General features: G+C 41.6%; 1 protein-coding gene across 2 annotated transcripts in view; it reads right to left on the bottom strand.

Annotated features, from left to right (window-relative positions):
* LTBP4 (latent transforming growth factor beta binding protein 4) overlaps window positions 1-22,068 on the bottom strand; it is a 355,162-nt gene that overhangs the window by 36,637 nt on the left and 296,457 nt on the right. For both annotated transcript variants that reach the window (XM_082262863.1, XM_082262864.1), the window contains exons 16-23: window positions 17,536-17,661; window positions 16,078-16,206; window positions 12,827-12,952; window positions 10,275-10,394; window positions 10,044-10,169; window positions 8,624-8,749; window positions 1,294-1,416; window positions 368-499 (exon numbers count right to left, since the gene is read on the bottom strand). In XM_082262863.1, coding sequence (XP_082118989.1) covers window positions 368-499; window positions 1,294-1,416; window positions 8,624-8,749; window positions 10,044-10,169; window positions 10,275-10,394; window positions 12,827-12,952; window positions 16,078-16,206; window positions 17,536-17,661 — 1,008 coding nt within the window. The remainder of the gene's footprint in view (window positions 1-367; window positions 500-1,293; window positions 1,417-8,623; window positions 8,750-10,043; window positions 10,170-10,274; window positions 10,395-12,826; window positions 12,953-16,077; window positions 16,207-17,535; window positions 17,662-22,068) is intronic.

Below are 22,068 nucleotides of genomic sequence, written 5' to 3'. Positions count from 1 at the left end.
ACAGCCACTGGCTGGTAGCACTGATCAGATGCCAATTGAATGCTGGTTTTCCAGCATGCCTGTTCAACAGAAGCTTGTCTTGTTGAGATCAGCTTCTATCAGACAGGGAGCTGTACACACGGGCCAAATGTTGGATGGTTTCTACTGTACCGGCTGATTTGGCTGATATTTGGCCCGCGTGTACCCAGCATTAGTACAGCGATCTGCCAGGTTTTTTTCCTTCAGCCCACTGGGTTGAACGAAAAAAAAAACGTATTGTGTGTACCGGGCTTAAGGAAAAACATTTCTTACTGCCTGTAACAATCAGCCAGATTATACCTTTCATTATCCTCTAGTATGCTAAAAACATGAAACGGAGAATTCTTACCGGCACAGTCACCAGATGAAGTCAACCTGTACCCAGCATCACAAACTGCTATACATTTATAGGATCCCAGTGTGTTTTCACAGGTTTGAGTTCCACAGATAGATGACCCTATCTCCTGACATTCATCAATATCTAGAGAGAAAAACAAACAAGTATAGACAATTTGTCACTTTGTCACGTAATCAGGAAGAGAGCTAAAGGTGAAAACAGTTTTCTAGAAGAGCATTGGTTTATTAAAAAAAAAGGTAGAAGACTTATTTACTATCTTATTGATACCATCCTAATAAAAAGTATTTGCAAATTTATAAAAAAAAACTCTAAAAAGCCTTTTGTGACATGTCAGGAGCAGTACTTGAGGCCCCCTATATTTACCAAGTTGACCACAGCAACGAGCTCCTGGTTTGGTCTGAATCCACATGTGGACCAAATTTCACTTCTTCAGAGGTTCAGGGAACCGAGCCAAACCTCTCGCTTCAGCAGGAAGTCAATCAAATAGGAGCGGTATAACTACCACAGCTAATTGTCAAAGCTCCCTAAAGGCTGGTTGCCAGAGAGTTGGCGGCTGCCAGTGTCCGAACATCCAGAGAGTTATCTCTGCCCATATGTGAAAAACAAAAAAAACAAAAAATGGGGTCCTCCCAAAATCCATCCCAGATCCTAATCCAAACACGCAATGTACATGGTACATGTTCCTCTGGGCAGTGCCCAGCCCCCTATCCATGTCATTTGTTTGACAATCCCTTTTCTATTAGCCTAGAAAATGGCCATTACTGATTTCTAAGTCGGCTCCCATTCAGTGCAGTAGGGTTAAGATTTGGCACACAAACTTAAAAAAAATTTTTGCAAACCCACCTTGAACCAAACCCTAGTATGCTTGGCTAGTTACTATTGACCGTCATTAACATAAAGAATCTGCCCAACTGTACCTGCACAGTTGACTTTGTCTGCAGTGGCTCGAAGTCCTGTAGGGCAAGCACATTGGAATGACCCAACGGTATTGGTACACCGACCTCCTTGGCAGAATGTTCCCTGCAGACATTCATCTTTGTCTGGTCAGGTAAGAAAAGAACACTTTTAGTGAACAAATCACAAGTTAAAAGTATCAACATTTCCTATCCACAGCCTCTGCCTATTATTTTTTTTATACCATTGACAAATTTGACATTGGCTTTACAGGGTACCCTTCATATTAGTCCCTGCTCCTTTTAGGGCAGATTTATATCTACGTATTGCGGCAATGTGTGCGATACCAAAACACATGGAAACACACGTTACATTGTTTTTGAATTTCACCCCAACCCGCTAAGGAAAGACACATGCTTTACAACGTGCTGTAATACATGGCCATAGACTATAGTACAGTGCTGCAGAAAAATAAATAAATTGCGACAAGTCCTATTTTTGGGACAGCTTTAATGAAATGAGGATTAACACAACACACTTGCATTAATGCACTGCACAGATACACTATATTGCCAAAAGTATTGGGACGCCTGCCTTTACACGCACATGTGGCATCCCAGTCTTAGTCTGTAGGGTTCAATATTGAGTTAGCCCACCCTTTGAAACTATAACAGCTTCCACTCTTCTGGGAAGGCTGTCCACAAGGTTTAGGAGTGTGTCTATGGGAATGTTTGACCATTCTTCCTGAAGCGCATTTGTGAGGTCAGGCACTGATGTTGCAGAGAAGGCTTGGCTTGCAGACTCCACTATAATTTATCCCAAAGGTGTTCTATCGGGTCGAGATCAGGACTCTGTGTGGGCCAGTCAAGTTCCTCCACATCAAACTTGTTCATCCATACTATCTTGTCAAACGTATTGGGCCACCCCTTCAAATCATATGGTGTAGGGGGGGATTATGGTGTGGGATTGTTTTTCAGGGGTTGGGCTTGGTCCCTTAGTTCCAATGAAGGGAACTTCTAAGGTGTCAGCATACCAAGACATTTTGGACAATTTCACAATTTCATGCTCCCAACTTTGTGGGAACAGTTTGGGGATGGTCCCTTTCTGTTCCAATGTGACTGCGAACCAGTGCACAAAGCAAGGTCCATAAAGGCATGGATGAGTGAGTTTGGGGTGGAGGAATTTGACTGGCCTGCACAGAGTCCTGACCTTAACGCAATAGAACACTTCAACCTCACTTCTGGATGAATGGTCAAACATTCCCATGGACACACTCCTAAACCTTGTGGACAGCCTTTCCAGAAAAGTTGAAGCTGTTATAACTTCAAACGGTGGGCCAACTCAATATTGAATCCTATGGACTAAGACTGGGATGACATTAAATTTCAGGCATCCCAATACTTTTTGCAATATAGTGTATATATGAGCTTCCAATGGTTTTCTGAGTTCACAGACACACACTAGGGGTCAATAACCAAGCATATGTGTTTGGATTCTGGAAGGGTAAAGAAGCCGACAGGTCAGAGACAGGGCGAGCTTCCCGAGGAGAGGCTGACAGTATCTCCACACAGGACCCTGGCTTTTCGTTTTTTTTCAGTTTTCCTGAGCATTTGCTTAAAAGTGAAGGGAGCCCTGGATAATCCGACCCCCGGATGCTTCCTATGACCACGTTTGTGATCATCAGCTTTCTTTTGGGGGCTCAATAAAAGACATAGTGGTGGAGCCATATGAGACATGCTTGCATTCAAACTGGACACCTTATTCTGATTAAGGGGGTTAACTAAAAATGTTCATTTTTTAGACAACTCTTTAGGAATCGCCTGAGAAAGCGACTAAGCGAAACGCGTCGCGATTCCATATCTACCACAAGTGAACCCTATATTTTACAATAACATTTTTTCATCATGATTTATCATGACCTATTATGTATTTATACGAATCGCCTTGGTTTAAGAGGCATATGGGTTCCAGTGGTGTAGGAGTTTGTCCTACGATTTATGTGCATGTATTTACTATGTTTTATTGAACACATGTCTACTGTTGTATTTATGTATGTTTGTGTTAATTAAAATGATATATTTTTGATCAAATGACTGCTACACTTATTCCCACTGAGATCAGCATCTGCTAGTTGCCTATAAAGTCCCAATACTTTTGGAGGGGTTGGGAGACCCCACTCATTTGTGAGGTTCTCTCATTTTCCCCTCCCCCCCCCCTTTTTTCAAGGGTAAAGAAGCCCCTAAAGGGAACTAACACCATGAGGTAGGTCACATTAATTCTCTGATATGTACTAGTGTACTGATCTTTCTACTATTGTTCTAAATTTGGAAATACATTTGCAGTCAGCCTTGAAAGCCTCCAACCAAAATTTTCTGCTTCCATGTTCTTGTCTACATGTACGTTTTGAGTGATCCTGTCCACCTTTGCATTTTCCAGCAACTTTTCTTAATTCCGCATAATGAAAAACAATTAAGTTGAACCTTTAAGATATAAAAACAACAGTGTATCCAAATACTACTTTGCTAGATGTGAGATGGTTCTCAATAGTTACACCTCGTTTGGGAGACAGACCTCAACTGTGACCTATTAAAATGCTCAGTGACTGGCGTCTCTATTTGTGTATTATCTCACGCTGCTATGTTAAACTTAACAATATCTTTTTTGTTTTACTGCTGGAAGACAATTATTCATCTGCAATAAAATTTGTGTTTTTAATTACTAGAGGCATCTTTGGAAAAAATATGGAAAGAATATACTCTAAAAATGTAGATTAATTGCTTTGATGATGTAATCAGAGGGCGGGCGGGCGGGCATGGCCCAACATGTTTTGCGGAAAAAGCTTCTTCAGGAGACCAGGGTAAAGAACATATACATAACACTATATGACTAGGTGTGGATTGGTACAGGAAACAAGGGGAGAAGTAAAGCCACCGAGAGTGGACCCAGGAAAGCGGGATGGACATCCAGGGGTTTAGTCCTAGAGGCTGACTTGCTCTCCTGTTCACTGGTAAGGAGGTCCCATATAATCAGTTGTGAAGAATATTATATATATAGTCCTTCCATTAAACAGCAGTAAAATATCTCCCCCATGGGTTGGAAACCAAAAAAAAAAAAATTTTTTTTTTTTAACAAAAACAGTCCAATTTATTGTACATTTTGAAAAGAGTTATGTGCACTTCATATATATCTTCTAATGATCCAGTATGCATAGTGAAAATACCCTGTACAACATGGCCAAAGCTTACATTCCAGGAAAATTGAAACAAACATCCCCCTCCCCTTGAAAAAAAAAAAAATCAAAAACACACAACCCAACATGTTTCACAACTAAAATTGCTTTCATCAGGGGTGATCATTGTGCCAGTGCTTAATGCCTATGTTTTTATAATTATTTTGTTTTCACTAAGCACTGGCACTTTTTGGCACAATTTTCACCCCTAATGAAGCCCAAATGTTGGGTTATGTTTTTCTTTCCTTTTTTTTTTTGAGTTGGTTTACTGTTAAATAATTTTAGTTTAGGAGGAGAAAGGAAAAATAGCAGAGGCTTGTTCTAAACAGATTTTGGAAAGGAAAGCAAGAAAAAAAAAATAATCTTTGTGGAAATATGGTTAAAGCAGCCAAATTAAAGGTATATCTGAGACTCCTTTAATAGTATTTTGGAGAGAAAAGACAGGAAATTAATATGGAAGAAGTTAGAAAACAAATGTATATGCATAGGTGTGTGCACAGGGTGTGCCGGATGTGCTTAGGCACACACTAGTCACCCCTGCTATTTCACCATAACCCCCCAATGAGGCTCCTAAAAGTTGTAAAAAAAAAAAAACAATAATATTGTTTAAAAAAAAATGGTAAAAAATAATAAAATAAAATTATAAAAATAAAAAACAATGACACCATCCTACTGACACGTCTACTGCCCTACTGACACGTCCACTGCTCTGCTGCACATGTGTGTTTGAGCTTTGGGGTGCACACCCTAATACAATAGGCTGTACACACTTATGTATATATATGGGCTGGAAATGTATGTTAGGTGTGGAATTTAAATTCTCTATATAAACTGTAAAATAGCGGTATAGCAGTTATGCTAATAATATATATGGTGCTTCTGGAAAATCTCTGGTTTTATGTGGGGACCAATGAGCTCTGATTGTCACCTTCTAAATTCATAAAAATAATGTGAAATATAATAAAGGTTCAAATTTTTTTTTTACTTTTAATTAACATGAATAAGGGTAATGTGTGTCGAACTTGTTATGCAAAAGTAACCTTTTTAAAATTAACTCCTGCCCATAAAATCCCCCCACCTGACTTGAGGCACCACAAACGACATATAAATTGTTGGGATGGTGGCAGAAAACTACTAACTAACTTCCAACACAAGATCCACAACCTCTACCTTTTTAAAATTTCACTGAAAATGTCTGCACAGGGTATAGATAAAGATAACCCTGACAACAGAAGTGGAGGTGCAACATCTGTGGCACTTAGAAATGTTCTCTGTTTTTCTATGGTTGTTAACTACTTAAGCCCCGGAAGATTTTACCCCCTTCCTGACCAGGGGGTATTTTGCGATTCGGCACTGTGTGATTTTAATGGACAATTGCGCGGTCGTGTGACGCTGTACCCAAATGAAATTGACATCCTTTTTCCCACAAACAGAGCTTTCTTTTGGTGGTATTTGATCACCTGTGCGATTTTTTGATCATGCGCTATAAACAAAAAAAGAGCGACAATTTTGCAAAAATAACAATATTTTTCACATTCTTTTTATATGAAATTCCCTAAAAAATGTAAAAATCAATTTTTTTTTAACATTTTAGGCCAATTTGTTTTCTGCTACATATGTTTGGTAAACAAAAATCGCAATAAGTGTATTTTGATTGGTTTGCGCAAAAGTTATTGCGTTTACTAAAGCCCCGTACACACGTACCAATTGTCGGCCGTAAATATTCGGCCGACGACCGATCGGCCGATTGTAGGCTTGTTAGTATGATGCTTCCGACAGCCGACAGTGCATTTTCGGCCGAACAGAATCTGTCATGCAGGCATTAAAATTTTTGTTGGCCAACACCAGAACGGCCGATTGTTCGCCAGTCAGTACAGATTTCGGCCGACAGATAGCCGATTAGCAAGATTGGGCATGCTCAGAAAAGAAAAAAGACAAGGAAAGTTAACCATCACATGACATCACTTCTGCAGTCGGCTGTTGTTGGCCGACAAAATTCGTGTGCAGTCTTTTGCAGTTTTCAACAGACACGACAGCCCTGGACAAAAGACGGCCGATCGTTCGGCCGACGATCGGTACGTGTGTACGAGGCTTAACTAAGGAAAAGATTTTTGTCATTTTTATTGTTTTTTTTTTTAATGAGTAATGGTGGCGATCTGCGATTTTTTTTGCGGGACTGCGACATTGCAGCGGATAGATCGGACCCTTGACTGACATTTTTTACACTTTTGGGGGTACCAGTGACATTACTACAGTAATCAGTGCTATACATATGCACTGTTACTGTAAAAATGACACTGGCAGGGAAGGGGTTAACTTTATTGGAGGAAGGGTTAAGTGTGTCCCTAGTGGCGTGCTTCTAACTATTATGGGATGTGGCTGTTTGTGTAACTACAGAGATACATGATCCTGCATAGCAGGACCGTATGATCTCTGCACTTACACAAGGGAGAATGACAGGCGGCTTTGTTTACATTAGCCGCCTGCCTTTCTTCCTCTGTAACGGACGATCGCGAGTGACCGGCGGACATCGGGTCTGCCGGTCACATGCGCAGGGATCACAGTGAGCGAGCGGGGGCGGGAGCGCGCCTCCGGCGGCGCAGGCTCGCCCCCGGCGGCGCGCGCTCACCCCCTATTGGCTCGCAGGCGAGTGACATACCCCTACATCACTTTGCCTGCACGGGGCTGACCGCCGCAGTATATGTACTTGCGGCGGTCGGCAAGCGGTTAAAACCCTCCATGGTTGTTCAACTACACTCTGGTACTTACTACTTCTAATATGCTGTAAGAAATTGCTTACTCTCCATTTGCTGTCTCATTTGATGGCTTTGTTTGGTGTATGCCTTATGAATATCAATACAGAAAAAAAAAGGCAAGCAATGGTACTAACAAGTGTCATTTGTCTTGCAGTATGATCGGAAGGGGAAAATAGACTTAAAGCGGAGTTCCGGACACAGGAAAAAAATTTCAATGAACATACCCCCAGGACAGTCAGGGCTAGTACATTCCACAATGGCTAGCCTCTGATCTGTCCCAGTTCGCACTTACCTGCAAGAAGAAATACTCACTTTTAAAATTTCTTCTCCAGCGTTGCCATCTCTGTTGTGGGCAGCTGAGCCAGCGCGATCCTCTTCTGTGTCTTCTTCTCCCAGAATGCGCCTGCACCGGCCCCTCTCGTCACTTCCGGTGCGGCGCCGCATTCCTCCACAGCTTCTGGAAGTGACGAGCGGGGCCGGTGCCGTCGCATTGATTCCTGGGAGCGATGACGTTCAGCTCCCAGGAATCATTGCAAAGCGGAAGTGACGGCGCGGGCCGCGCGGCCGAGGGAGGAAGTGGAAGAAAGGTGAGTATTTTCTTTCTGCAATTACAAGGTAAGTAAAAAAAAAAAAAAAAAAAATCGTAACTTCCCATTTCTTTTTCCGGTGACAACTAGGAAGCGGATGGCCCAAAATCGACTATGTTGATTTTGTGGCCGGAACTCCGCTTTAAGGTAGCACACAAAATAGATAGGACATACAAATATATTCAAGAAACCCTCAACATATGGGAAGAAAATGAGGACAAAAATGGAGTCCACAAATGTGAAGAAGAGAAAAACTAAAATAACAGTTAAAAGCCTTCAAGGTGAAATGCTGGCGCAAATTTACAATTTCAAATACCTGGAGTCTACCATCAACTAGGTTTAAAGGAGAGATGATGAGGTCAACTGCGAAGGATTGGGATGGATGAAGGCAAAATAACTAAGTTGGCTGTACATCATTTTTTCTTATCTCTACCCATACCGGCTACAGCTATGATTTATAGACACAGTATAGCAATCATAAGTTAAATTCAATCAGTGCAGATATCCTGCCTCTGGCAAATTGGACAGAAGGCTAAATGGGACAAATCAGTACGATATCCATCAGGTAGAAACAGGATGTGGCCTCCATACAAGACATAAAAAAGTGATAGACTAGACTAGAGCATGTGAGTGGAAGCATAATGCTGAAGAAGCACCAGACAACCATAGTGTAGACCAGCAATGGCATCTAGATATTGAGTGACCTTGTGTCTTTTACACACCCCTGACACTACTAAGTACAGGGATGAAATAAGGAAAGGTTTAAAAAAATTGATCATACCAACACATGAGGATCCATCAGGACTGGTGACAAAGCCCTCCGCACACACACATCTATAGGAGCCCTCTGTGTTCTGGCATTCACCACGTGGAAAACAGTATTCCCCTTCCAGGCATTCATTAATGTCTGTAGCAAACCAAGTTAAAGGTTAATACAATAGCCGTATATGAAGGGACATCCACAAGGGAGGGATGTTATTGCTGCATAGAAACTAGTAATCATTCCATAAGGTAGGTAATATTGTATTAGGATGTAGGGCCTTTTGTCTTCAGCCCAATAGTTAGCCCCATGGTGTGGCTCTATATGAAGCTACTATAAATCCTCACACCTCATGGTGTTATTTAGTTTGCAAGTTCGGGGCCTCTTTCAGGCATGGCTAGCGTTGCCATCTTATCCCTTTAAAACCAAACATATATTAATTTCACAGGTTCTGTGGCTGATTAAGGTGGTAATTAAACTCACTTGGTGCCTTATCTGCATTCAATTCACTGCAGAACCTGTGTAATTCATATGTGTTTGGTTTAAAGGGATGAGATGGCAACCCTAGGCTTGGCTCCCCATTGTCATTTCTGAAATAGGGATATACTGTATAGATGGACTCTTAAGTGCATGGATCTGTTAGTGGGAACCCTCCAGTATCGTAGAGGAAACCAATGACTTCTACTTTTTTTGTGTGAGCCTAGCATAGTTATACAATGTGGACTTGGGTTAGCCTGAAGCAAGTGTTCCCCTTAGGGGAAGGCAGGATCTGCTGCCTGATGGGAGGTAGGACAAACCCATGGCATCCCTCCTTGTGAATAGGGTTGGGGCATGTTATTTTATATAGTGTGGGCACAGGTCTCTCCCCCCTTTAAGACCGTTTGCAACTCTTGCATTTGGCATGTGCCATTGCTACCCAGAATGACTGTTGTTATGTTAAGTGTCACCACAGTAAGCTTGGAACTGTTATAAAGATACTGTGTGGATCTCTTATTCTTCCGAGTTATAGGGGATTACTCTGGGGGATCACTCTTGGGCAGGGATTTAAGCCTATGCAATGGAACTGCAGAGTGCCACATGGGTCGCCCAAACTAAGCAAGGAAATATCTAAACCCACAGCATGAGACTGTGCTATATAACAACATAAATTTCTCAGATAATAACACCAGAGACATTACAGTTACCTAAGGCTCAATTTACACGGGACGTTGTAAATGGCCGTTTAGGAGCAGTTGGGCATTTTTTTTCAGAAGCCCCTGAATCCACCTGCATGTTATAAGACGATATCTTTTTAATGTTAAAATACTTTAGAAGTGGAAAATTAGTAATTTTATTAGCCAACTTGGATAATGACAGCAAAACTCTTCATGCTACTCTTCTACAAGACTTTTTCTCTATCTTTGGTAAAACCACCCTGTATGCCATCAATATTTGGTCTAACCTGTACATCGAGTTCCATCGCTGTTCAGACGGAAGCCTGGCACACATTCGCATTTGTAAGAGCCATCAGTGTTGATACATTTGCCACTTGGCCCACACGTGGATTCTGTCTGACACTCATTGATATCTAGACACATAGAAGAACTGTTTGTTAGCATTACTTCAATAACAAAACTAGAAAGCTCTTTAGTCCTAGCAGTCTGCCCCAAGACATAAAAATTCTGGTCCTTACCCACACAGCGCCGGTTCTGGAGTCTGTACCCCGGGCGGCACTGGCGACACTGAAATGACCCTGGTGTATTGACACACTCTTGACCAGCGCAGGCTCCGGGATTCTCACACTCATTTATGTCTGTTAGGGGAAATGGAACATTACACTGATAATTGTTTGCATGGAAGATGGTTCAAAGTTTCAATCCATGTGCAAACAAACCTCCAGTATATATATAAAAGAAGAAATCCTGATTTGTGCACTCAGTAAATGATTTTGCTATCACCTACCTATGTTTTTTTTAACCAATTAGGTTAAGGTTTATGTATAGGCAAAGCATTTTTTTGTTTTGGATGAAATGAGGAAGGGTTTAAGTCCCTGTCAGGTTTTTTTTTCTGTCTGTGCCCCGTTGGAGAGATTTTCCCTAACATCCTGTAATGAAGAAGCAACAGGAAGTGAGAAAATTATCTGCAAAGTGATAGCAATTTCTTTCGCCAAAACAGGTGTCCCCATTAGAAGATTTACACTTACTTCTTCAAAGATGTGTACTCCTAGACCCGCACATCAGACCATTTAAAACTTGACCATTTATCACAGGGCTTCATCTGAAGGTCTTCAAAGATCCTAGGCTAATAAAGGTTTATAATGCCTCTGAATTACTTCTGACTGCTTTTTCTGAAAGCAGGAGATTTTAAGTCTTGAATCAACTTTTGAATGAGGGTGGAATTATAATTCAGCCAATTTTCTCCATTCCCCCTTAAGAGTTTGGGTATTGACAGACTTCACTTTTATGACATTTGTCACTCATTAGTAAGGGCTCTTTCACACGGTCCGCATTCCGTTGTGGACCGTGCTCTGCTCAGCGGGGATCGATCCGCCGATCCCCGCTGAGCCAGCGGATGACAGCTCCGTCTCTGCACTGTGTGCGGAGAGGGAGGTGTTAGAGCCCTGCTGCTCTCTATGAGGAATCGGATGAGAGCGGACCACCTGTCCAATTCCATCTCATCCGATCCCCAGGAAGGATGGAAAATAGGGTTTCCGTCCGTCCGGATTTCACGGACAGGATCGGATTCGGATGGCAGCGGGTGTCAGCGGACATGTCACCACTGACATCCACTGCTCCATAGGGCTGAATGGGACATCCAATCAGATCCGCCTGAAAAACTGACAGGCGGATCTGATCGGAATGGCCGTGTGAAAGAGCCCTATATAGGTAAAAGGCTGAATGAGACAGTTCCTCTATGAAATGCTGCTTGCCATGTACATTCTGTTGAAGAAGATAACTTCACTTTGACAGCACTTATATCGGTAGTTTAAAGGTCAATGATATGTTATATGCCAATATGACCATGATCACTCTGGATGAACTGCAGAGATCTACAGCTGAGGTGGGAGACTCTGTCCATAGGACAACAATCAGTCGTATACTGCACAAATCTGGCCTTTATGGAAGAGTGGCAAGAAGAAAGCCATTTCTTAAAGATATCCATAAAAAGTGTTGTTTAAAGTTTGCCACAAGCCACCTGGGAGACACACCAAACATGTGGAAGAAGGTGCTCTGGTCAGATAAAACCAAAATCAAACTTTTTGGCAACAATGCAAAACATTATGTTTGGCGTAAAAGCAACACAGCTCATCACCCTGAACACAACATCCCCACTGTCAAACATGGTGGTGGCAGCATCATGGTTTGGGCCTGCTTTTCTTCAGCAGGGACCGGGAAGATGGTTAAAATTGATGGGAAGTTGGATGGAGCCAAATACAGGACCATTCTGGAAGAAAACCTGATGGAGTCTGCAAAAGACCTGAGATTGGGACGGAGATTTGTCTTCCAACAAGACAATGATCCAAAACATAAAGCAAAATCTACAATGGAATGGTTCACAAATAAACATATCCAGGTGTTAGAATGGCCAAGTCAAAGTCCAGACCTGAATCCAATCGAGAATCTGTGGAAAGAACTGAAAACTGCTGTTCACAAATGCTCTCTATCCAACCTCACTGAGTTCGAGCTGTTTTGCAAGGAGGAATGGGCAAAAATTTCAGTCTCTCGATGTGCAAAACTGATAGAGACATACCCCAAGTGACTTACAGCTGTAATCGCAGCAAAAGGTGGCGCTACAAAGTATTAACTTAAGGGGGCTGAATAATTTTGCACGCCCAATTTTTCAGTTTTTTATTTGTTAAAAAAGTTTGAAATATCCAATAAATTTCGTTCCACTTTATGATTGTGTCCCACTTGTTGTTGATTCTTCACAAAAAATTACAGTTTTATATCTTTATGTTTGAAGCCTGAAATGTGGCAAAAGGTCGAAATGTTCAAGGGGGCCGAATACTTTCGCAAGGCACTGTAGATAATTATGAAACCACTCCCATTTGACCCACTCAGCACAGAGTAACAAACAAAGATTTCTTCAGAATAACAAAGGTAGGAATCTGCAACAAAGTTTGTTCAAATCCTTGTAATGTACAGAGATCACCCAGAGGGGAATGATTTCTTGTCAACAAAAGTGGAGTTACGCTTTAAGTCTTACATGTGCCAATGGCAATAAGATGTGACCATATATCCTTACCAATGCAGTCATTGCTTTGTGGATTCAGTCTGTAACCAAGAGGACAAGAGCAGCGGAAACTGCCAGGAGTATTTAGGCATCTGCCTGATCCGCAAGGACGTGGTGTTTGTCGACACTCGTCAATGTCTGTAGGAGGAACACTGTGTTAATGTACTTGAAGTTATTAAGGGATAACATTGGTCTTGAGTCTTGAGCCCTGTGTAAGCTCTGGGTAGCAGCAACATGAAACTTGAAACGGAATTCCAGGTTTAATTTTACTTTAAATAATTTATTTGGGGCTAGGTGGGACAGACAAACTATTTTCCATTACAGAACGATGTGGCCGCTGTGTGTACAATAATGGACTGTGCATTAGTAGCATTATCTACATACACCAAACAGCGTATAGGCAGTATATAGCGTCCAGCAGCAGTAGGTGAGAATTAAAGAGAGTGGGGCTAAGTATCTCTCTGCTATTTAACCTCCCTGACGGTATGATTCTGTCAGGAATTCTGTTCCAAAAGCGGTACAATTCTTTTCATGGAAATTTGGCGTTATGTATTATAGGCCTACAATTCTTAGTAATTACTGACTTAAACCTGACCAAAACAAGTCTCTAGTAGACATCCCAGATGTGATAAATTTGAAACACAAACAAGTGAATTATAATCGAATCAATAATATTATTTTATTATTTAATATATAATATATATAATAAAATTATATTATTGATTTGATTATAATTCATGCGTTATATATTATATATATGTGTGTATATATATATATATATATATATATATGTGTGTATATAGATATACATATATATATGTGTGTGTATATATAACACATGAATTATAATCAAATCAATAATATAATTTTATATATATATATATATATATATATATGTGTGTGTATATAGGTATATATATATATATATATATACACATATATACATATACATATATATATATATATATATATATATATATTTGCATATATATATATATATTTGCATATATATATATATATATGCATATATATATATATGTATATATATATATATATATATATATATATATATATATATATATATATATATATATATGCATATATATAATATAAAATGTGTTATGTGTTTTGTGCAACGTTTTTTTTTTTTTTTTTGAATTTCCCTCCCTAGTTCCGCTCCCATGCAGCATTGCTGCTGAAGGGAACGGAACTAGGAAGTCCTCCTACCGACAGACGAGCGGCGGAGATCTCACTGGCGGTCACAGCAATGAGAGCTCATCACTGGATCGCCAGGATAAGGTAAGAGAAGCTCCGCTGCGCTGTCTGCACGCTCTGCCCATTGACCCCGAGCGTGACTCTGGGATACCGCTAATAGCAGAAAATTCCTACCCCGAGTCACGCTCGGGGATACCGCTAAGGCGGTTAAGAGAAACCTTGTATTTTTATGTTTAAATTCATGGCAGCCTCTGATTGTCCATGATGGAAATCGTGACTCAAACTGCCCACTTCTCCATCTTGACCAATCAGAGTAAGGCTTGCATTTAAAAAAAACAAGGCTTCTCCTGAATGGTTGAGAAGCATTCAACCCAACTGTCTTTAATTCCATCAACAGATAAGAAGTTGAACGTACTACTGCCAGAACACAGCACCTCTTACTGTATGTAGCTAGTGCTACTACAATCCATTACAGCAGAAACAGCGGCCGCATTGTTCTGTAATGGAAACAGCTGTCCCAAGCAAACTAACCTGAACTAAAACCTGGAATTTCACTATAAGCCCACCATACACTGCTCAAATTTGTCAGATTCCTGCTGAATTGTCAAAAATTCGAGCTGAGGGTTGCCCTATCGGCACCACCTGGCTTGCCAAACTTCAATGAAAAAAAATAAAGGAGCCAGGTGGAAAATTGTTGGCTGAACAATGACTTGGTACAAGCCTTTAAGCTGGCTCTCTTCAGTCTATACTTACCTTTGTTTCTATCTCATAAGAGAAGAAAAAGGAGGCCCTGTCTAAAGGCTCATACACACCATAAGAAAATCGGGGCAAACTTTTTCGTCCAAAGAATTTTCGTACGATTTTCGTACACTGTGTACAGTATTTTCTACAGACGATTCAGAATTTTCGTACGAAAATTCTCGAAGGGACAAACTAAAATTTTTCTCTTACGGGAAAAAAACCAACAATTTTCGTTTTATGTGTACCTTTTTCGTATGACTTTTGTACAAGAAAAATCAGAATAGAAAGACTGCGCATGATCAGAAACAATAAACATTAAAAAAAAAGCCCTTGTCGTACGAGAATTTTTGTACAAATTTTTGTACGAAAATTCTTTCATCAGTTCCGATTTGCTATGAAACAACGAGGAAAATCGGACAATCATTTGCCCAATTTTCTTATACTGTGTACCCCACTTAAAGTGGAGTTCCACCCATTTTAATACGTTTAGATGTATGTAATCCCCATTAAAAATACTTTTACCAATGGAAACTATTTTTTATTTTTTTTTGCAAGTAAATACCTTTTTTTCTTCTTTATTCATCTGCACTTCACAGGTTTTAAAAAAATAAATAAAAATCTGATCACTTTTATTGCTGTCACAAGCAATGTTAACATCCCTTGTGACAGAAATATGTAGTGACAGGTACTCTTTATGGAGGGATCGAGGGTCTAAAAGACCCTAGACCCCTCCACTACACTTCCATGTATTCAAAACGCCGAAAACAGCATTTTTGAATACACTAGTTTTTTTAAACTGCCGCCTTTAGCAGCAGAGTAACCCGGACGTGACGTCATGGACGCCGCCTCCGGGTTATGTCATCGGAGACCGATTCCGGCTTTGATCGGGACTCCATCCAGCCGGTGGACGGGCTGGCTGGGTGCCTCGGGGGTCCCGGTGGGACAGGAGACCCGGGCAAAGCAGCGGAAGGCGGCGGGAGGGGAGGATGTCCCCTCCCACTCGCCGGGTAACGATCGAGCAGCTCCCGAGCCGCATCGGTTGTTCCCGCCGGAAAGCCGACCGCCGGCTCTAAACAACGGTACCGGGGTGATGCCTCTAGCTAGAGGCATTACCCCGGTATAACACCGCAAAGTCTGCCGACGTAAATATACGTTACTTTGCGGTAAGTGGTTAATAGATGCAGTGGTTTACAGAACTTATAATTGTTAGGTTAAAAATATCCTTTGTGCTGTCCTTTGTGTTTTAATAAATCATTCATTTCAGAGTCTATTTTAACCTCCTCAGTACCATTTAATATCATGCTCACCTTGGCAGTCGGTGCCCTGTGCGTTGGCGGTATACCCTGCCAGACAGACGCAGCGGTAACTTCCAGGTGTGTTCTCACATCGGCCATTCAGACACAGGCGTCTGGGAGTCAGACGGCACTCATCAATGTCTACAAAGATAGGGGGAAGATTATTCCAATGTGATCTAATATTAGACCAAGCACAGTGCCCTCTGTATTTACCTGTGAACTATTATGATTTAAAGAATAACTCCGCTAAGTACTGTCTGCATCTAAACTAACTCTATAAACAATGAAACAGTGCAATTTGAGAAAAATAACAAGCCATTAGGGGATCTTTTTTTTTTCTTTTTTTTGCAAAAGAGAAGAAGGAAAAAAAAACCTTAAGATCTTTGATTATATTTAAAGATCTATAGAAATTTTCCATTAGAAACTATCAGGGCTTTTTCTCAGAGAATAGATGCAGGTACTTAACCCCCTTCCTCCCCAGGAAGGAAAGTAGTAAAGTGACACAGCTTGCACATCGCATGTGCAGGGCTCAGGAGTGTGTATTGCACAGGCTTCAGGGCTAAGAATAGGGTGTGTAATAAAGGCGGCAGGGCTAAAGAGTGGATGTTTCACAAGGTGTTCAAATTGCATAAGTTACAGTGCGCAGGAGTCAATATCATATAGGGTACAGGGCTCAGGAGTCCATTTAGCACAGGGTGCAGGGCTCAGGAGTCCATTTCGCACAGGGTTCAGAAGTCTGTATTGCATAATGTGCAGGGCTCAGGAGTGCATGTTGCACAGGGTGCATGGTTTAGGAGTCTGTATCACATAGAGTGAAGGGCTCAGCAGCGTATGTTGCTTGGGGAACAGTGCTCAGGAGTACATGTTGCACAGGATGCAGTGTTCATAAGTATGTAATGCATGAGCTGCAGACCCAGGAGTCCATATTGCATAGAATGCAAGACACAGGAGTGCATATTGCACTGGGAGCAGATCTCATGAGTGCATGTTGCACAAGGTGCAGAGCTCAGAAGCGCATATTGCACAGAGTGCAGGGCTCAGGAGTCTGTATCACCAAGGGTGCAGGGCTCAGGAGTTCATATCATGTAAGGTGCAGGGCTCAGTAGCCCATATCGCATAGGATATGGCCTTCAGGAGTCTGTATCACATACAGTGCAAGGCTCAGGAGTCCTTATTGAATAGGGTTCAGGACTTAGGAGTCTGTATTGCATACAATGCAAGGCTCAGGAGTCCATAATAAATAGGGAGCAGGGCTCAGGAGTCCGTATCACATAGAGTGCAGGGCTTGGACGTACAGACTGCAGGGTTTAGGAGTATGATCTTACAGGGCAAAGAGCTCAGTAGTGTGTATTGCTTAGGACGCAGATGTTGGTTCCACACAGATGAGTGTACAACTCTTTCCTTACTTCTTAGTATTTAGTCATAGTTTTTAAATATAAAAACAGCATATTTTAGTAGCAGATACATTACCTACACACGCCTTGCTCTGTTCATTAAGGCTGAAACCCGATGGACAGACACACCGGTAACTGCCAGGCGTGTTCTCGCACCTTCCATTGGTGCAGAGTTGTTGTCCGCTGTTACACTCATCGATGTCTAGAAGGAAGAATCAGCCAATCAGAGAGTTTCATTACACCCAGCAGCATACAAAGCTCTGTGTCATAATGCCAGATGTGAGAATAATTACTGTTAGCAAGTAAAAAGATCAGATTTTTCTCAAAGCCAGAGCTGTTCCTCCTGGTTGTTTAAAAATGATAATCCATTGGGGCTATTCAGTAAAGAACAGTAACAGATACAATAAAAGGCCTTACCCGGCCCAGTCACAGACCAAAAAAAAGACAAATTGCCTTGTTTTCTATCAGTGTGGTGCATTTGGCGTGCACTGAAAAATAGTACAGCAGACTTTATTTTTCTCAGCACAGTGCGGTACAACACAAACCACTGCGCTGTGGCCTACAGAACGTTTTGAAATGGCAATTTTATGACATTTCAATACAGATTACATAAAAAAAAGTAAACAGTGTGATGTGCTGGGATCGATGTATCAGCACCACTGTCATCCCACCACATACCAGCCACTGCGTTCTAGCGCAGCTACTGCTGCGAACAGCCCTGGAATCTGATTGGTTAGCCTGATTTTCTGCACAGTGCGTTTATCTTTTTTCTAACGTATGATTTTATATCTCTGACTTTTTTAACGGTTACCCTACACGCAGCTACGTCCAAACTATGGCCCTCCAGCTGTTCAGGAACTACAATTCCCATCATGCCTAGTTATGTCTGTGAATGTCAGATATTTACAATGCCTCATGGGAATTGTAGTTCCTGAACAGCGGGAGGGCCAAAGTTTGGACACCCCTGCTACAGTATATACTGTATGTATATGTCTGGTATGTACATATTTGCTATTGTGAAAAAAGGCTAAGAAAGAAAAATAATGTATTTTAGATGGATAGCATCATCTTTAGAGCAATTTTATGTACATATTCTTTCACTCTAAACTGATCACAATATGATGTCTTAAATATGACAAATACCTAACTGTTAAATATAATAAATCTTTGCAGCCTTCTAGATTTCAAACATCTTGCTTGGCTGACCTGTGGACTCTGACCTGCATAGAGTTAACCTGGTACCAACTATGTAGTTTACGGTATAGTCTGCCCGTGTAACCTACTCTATGTAGGCCGCACTATACGGCCCCTTAGAGTAAGGTTTGGTGAACATAAGTGCAGCATATTGAACAGGAAAACGAAGGCTGGAACAAAGGACCGCAACAGCTACTCCATACCTCGCCACTTTGAGCAGCATCATGATGGGGATCCAACGGGCCTACGGGTCTTTGGCATTGAGCTAATAGCTAAGGACCCTGATGAGGGGGCTAGATTTCAGAGGCTGTGCAGAAGGGAGTCCTATTGGATCTTCACCCTAGGGTCTATGTCCCCTGGGGGTTTGAACGAAGATCTCGAAATCCAGAGTGTACTGTAGTTTCTCGCAGTGCATTCCTGTTTTTTCCCCCCTTCCGTATGTGTTTCTGTCCCCCCGACATCCGCTGCAGTTACCATTCTTCCTTCTATGGTTCCATCCTAGTACCACACCACTCTCTATTTTCTTTTTTGGGGTCTACACGCATGCGCTGGTGTATATGTTCAGGCTGACGTATGTGCATATGTGTGCCCCTCCCCGTCTCCTCAATTGTGTGGATATGTGTGTGCGTAGCCAATGCACGCACATATACACACACTGCTCGTTACACCATCCTCCCTTTCCTTTTTCCTTTTCCTTTCCCCTCAATTTATTTTGAAGCGTATAGTTCCTTAGTATAGGTCCCACACCTAAAGTTTTATATTTGGCTTACCGAGTTTAGTTTTTCAAGCTCTCCAAGGTTTGTTTATAGAGGAGGTATGGCACGCGTAAATTGGTGTCTGAAGCTCTACATGCCATATCTAAGGAGTCACACTATATGTACACATATATTTAGATGGTTTTAATATGGATTTTATATAATGAATCATTATGGTTCAGCATGTATACATAGGTGTTTGTATCTGTATATACATGTATATTTATATATGTGTGTATGGTATGTATAATTATATATATGTATATATTTTTTATTCACAGTTATATAATTTAATTGGATATTGAATAATTTTTTATCTATTGATCCACTCTTTTATACATGTGATTCTAATTCAGGCGTAGCAAGTTACATTATTAGTACACAGGTACCCATCATCTAATATTATTAATGTTAATGTTAATTTTAACTTTATTGGTTCAGGTTGTTTTATCTGATGTATAATATCTTCACTGCTATTTTAAATATGTGCGACCACCTTTCTCCAATCTTGGTGGGCTCTCCAATCAACTCCCACCAGAGTCGATTCTGTATGGTGCATCTAAATTTAGTTCCCCTGGATTTGGTCCATATGGTACGGTGTATATGATAAATCAGCGGGGCATACTTGTGTCCTCCCTTTTGCGGTTTCTATAGGAACAGCTTGCCGGGGACGGAAGTTGTCATTGCCTGGATGGGCGGAAGTGACGTTACGCGGTGATGCGCACGCCAGTTCCGGGACGAGCGGCGTGCGTTCCACCGCTGTCCCGCCGCCCATGTATACGGAAACCAGAAGCCGTCACGACCTGGATGGGCGGAAGTGACGCTATGCGGTGGTGCGCACGCTAGTTCCGGGATGAGCGGCGTGCGTTCCACCGCCGCCCTGCTGTTACAGTATACCATCCTAAATATCCGGGTAGCCGACTTTACAGCGAACACCATTGGACCACCAGGGAATATGCCCAATATGCCCAGTATGAGATAGTGGATTATCGACCAACACGATGGTCTCAGCTCGATGCCCTATTTGGTTTAGGACCACGACATGTACAGGTCAGTTTACCATATCAGTTTTAATCTTATTATTATTACTTTTTGTGAAATGGAGTCCACGATGAGCTGGGAAGTTTTTTGGATAGCTCACTAATAGAATAAATAGTCGCGTGGGGCTTGCCAATTAAAATGTAACTACATTTGTGACTTGCAACAGCTTTTGGGTAATTGGCTGTGTAGCTACGCCCATTTGGGCGATATCTCCTCCCACATCCCCCAGGGGTCATGTGGAGGCCTGGCCCTACATATTATATTTAAACTATGGACTTGACCATGGCCTCCAGGCTCTGAGGAAGAGGCACAGCCTCGAAACGCGTCAGCCCTCTGCTTCCAGTAAAGACGTTGATCCTCTGGTAGGAGGCAGGTGTATGGAATTGATGTGCCTGAAACTTCTTGTTTGTTTGTGAGTATTTGATTTTAAACAATTTTATCCAAATAAACTTGCTGAGGATAATGCGCTAGGCTGGTGCGCCCTTCTTTTGCTTTGTATTTTCAGTGTCTGGTCGACCACCCTGGTCGTAAGGGGCAGCAAAGCCTAGCCATCATGGATGCCTAATACCAGTACAAGTTCCAGGATTGAAACAGCCTGAGGACCAGGTTCCGAGCGCAGGAAAAGGGGGTGCTGTCCAGCACTTATCTTTTTTGGAACAATTCCCATCATGCCTAGTTATGTCTGTGAATGTCAGATATTTACAATGCCTCATGGGAATTGTAGTTCCTGAACAGCGGGAGGGCCAAAGTTTGGACACCCCTGCTACAGTATATACTGTATGTATATGTCTGGTATGTACATATTTGCTATTGTGAAAAAAGGCTAAGAAAGAAAAATAATGTATTTTAGATGGATAGCATCATCTTTAGAGCAATTTTATGTACATATTCTTTCACTCTAAACTGATCACAATATGATGTCTTAAATATGACAAATACCTAACTGTTAAATATAATAAATCTTTGCAGCCTTCTAGATTTCAAACATCTTGCTTGGCTGACCTGTGGACTCTGACCTGCATAGAGTTAACCTGGCCTTACTCTATGCAACATTCAGCTGCTTTCTAATTAACAGGCAGAAATTCGCTCTGTGCGGGGCCCGGTTGCCACCCTCCCATCCATTTAAGGGCCAGTTCACACCACATGCAGTTCAGTAAATTTTTTTTTTTTACATCCAAAACTCATAGAAAGTAGATTATGTGGTTTCCAATGGCATCGTTTACACCAGTGCGGTCAGTTCCAGAAAAAAAGAACATGCTGCATTTTTCCTGCACTGGACTAAAAGGTGGAAGGCGGTAAAATGCATCAAAAACGCACTAGAATGCATCAAAACCGCACCAGACCCCAGTAAAGTGAAAAAAAAAAAAAAAAAAACAGGAAACCAGAAGAAAAAAAGCATCTAGAAGGCATCCGGAAACGCAAAGAAACCGCACCGGAACATGCCAAAAACATGATAAAAACGTGCATGCATAAACGCAGAATGGCTTTGGAGTGCGTTTTTGTGGTGTGAATCAGCTTAAAACAAAAGTAGAAGGAAAACAAATGTTCCACTCCAGGCTCTAGTTCCCACACTGTCATCAATATCAGGGGCAGATTCCTTAGTCGGCCACTAAGAATGA

Source organism: Pelophylax lessonae, assembly GCF_965119305.1.
Source record: "Pelophylax lessonae genome assembly, chromosome: 7".
Lineage (NCBI taxonomy): Eukaryota > Metazoa > Chordata > Amphibia > Anura > Ranidae > Pelophylax > Pelophylax lessonae.
Note: the sequence above shows the minus strand (reverse complement) of the source record. Positions and strands in the feature narration are given on the sequence as shown.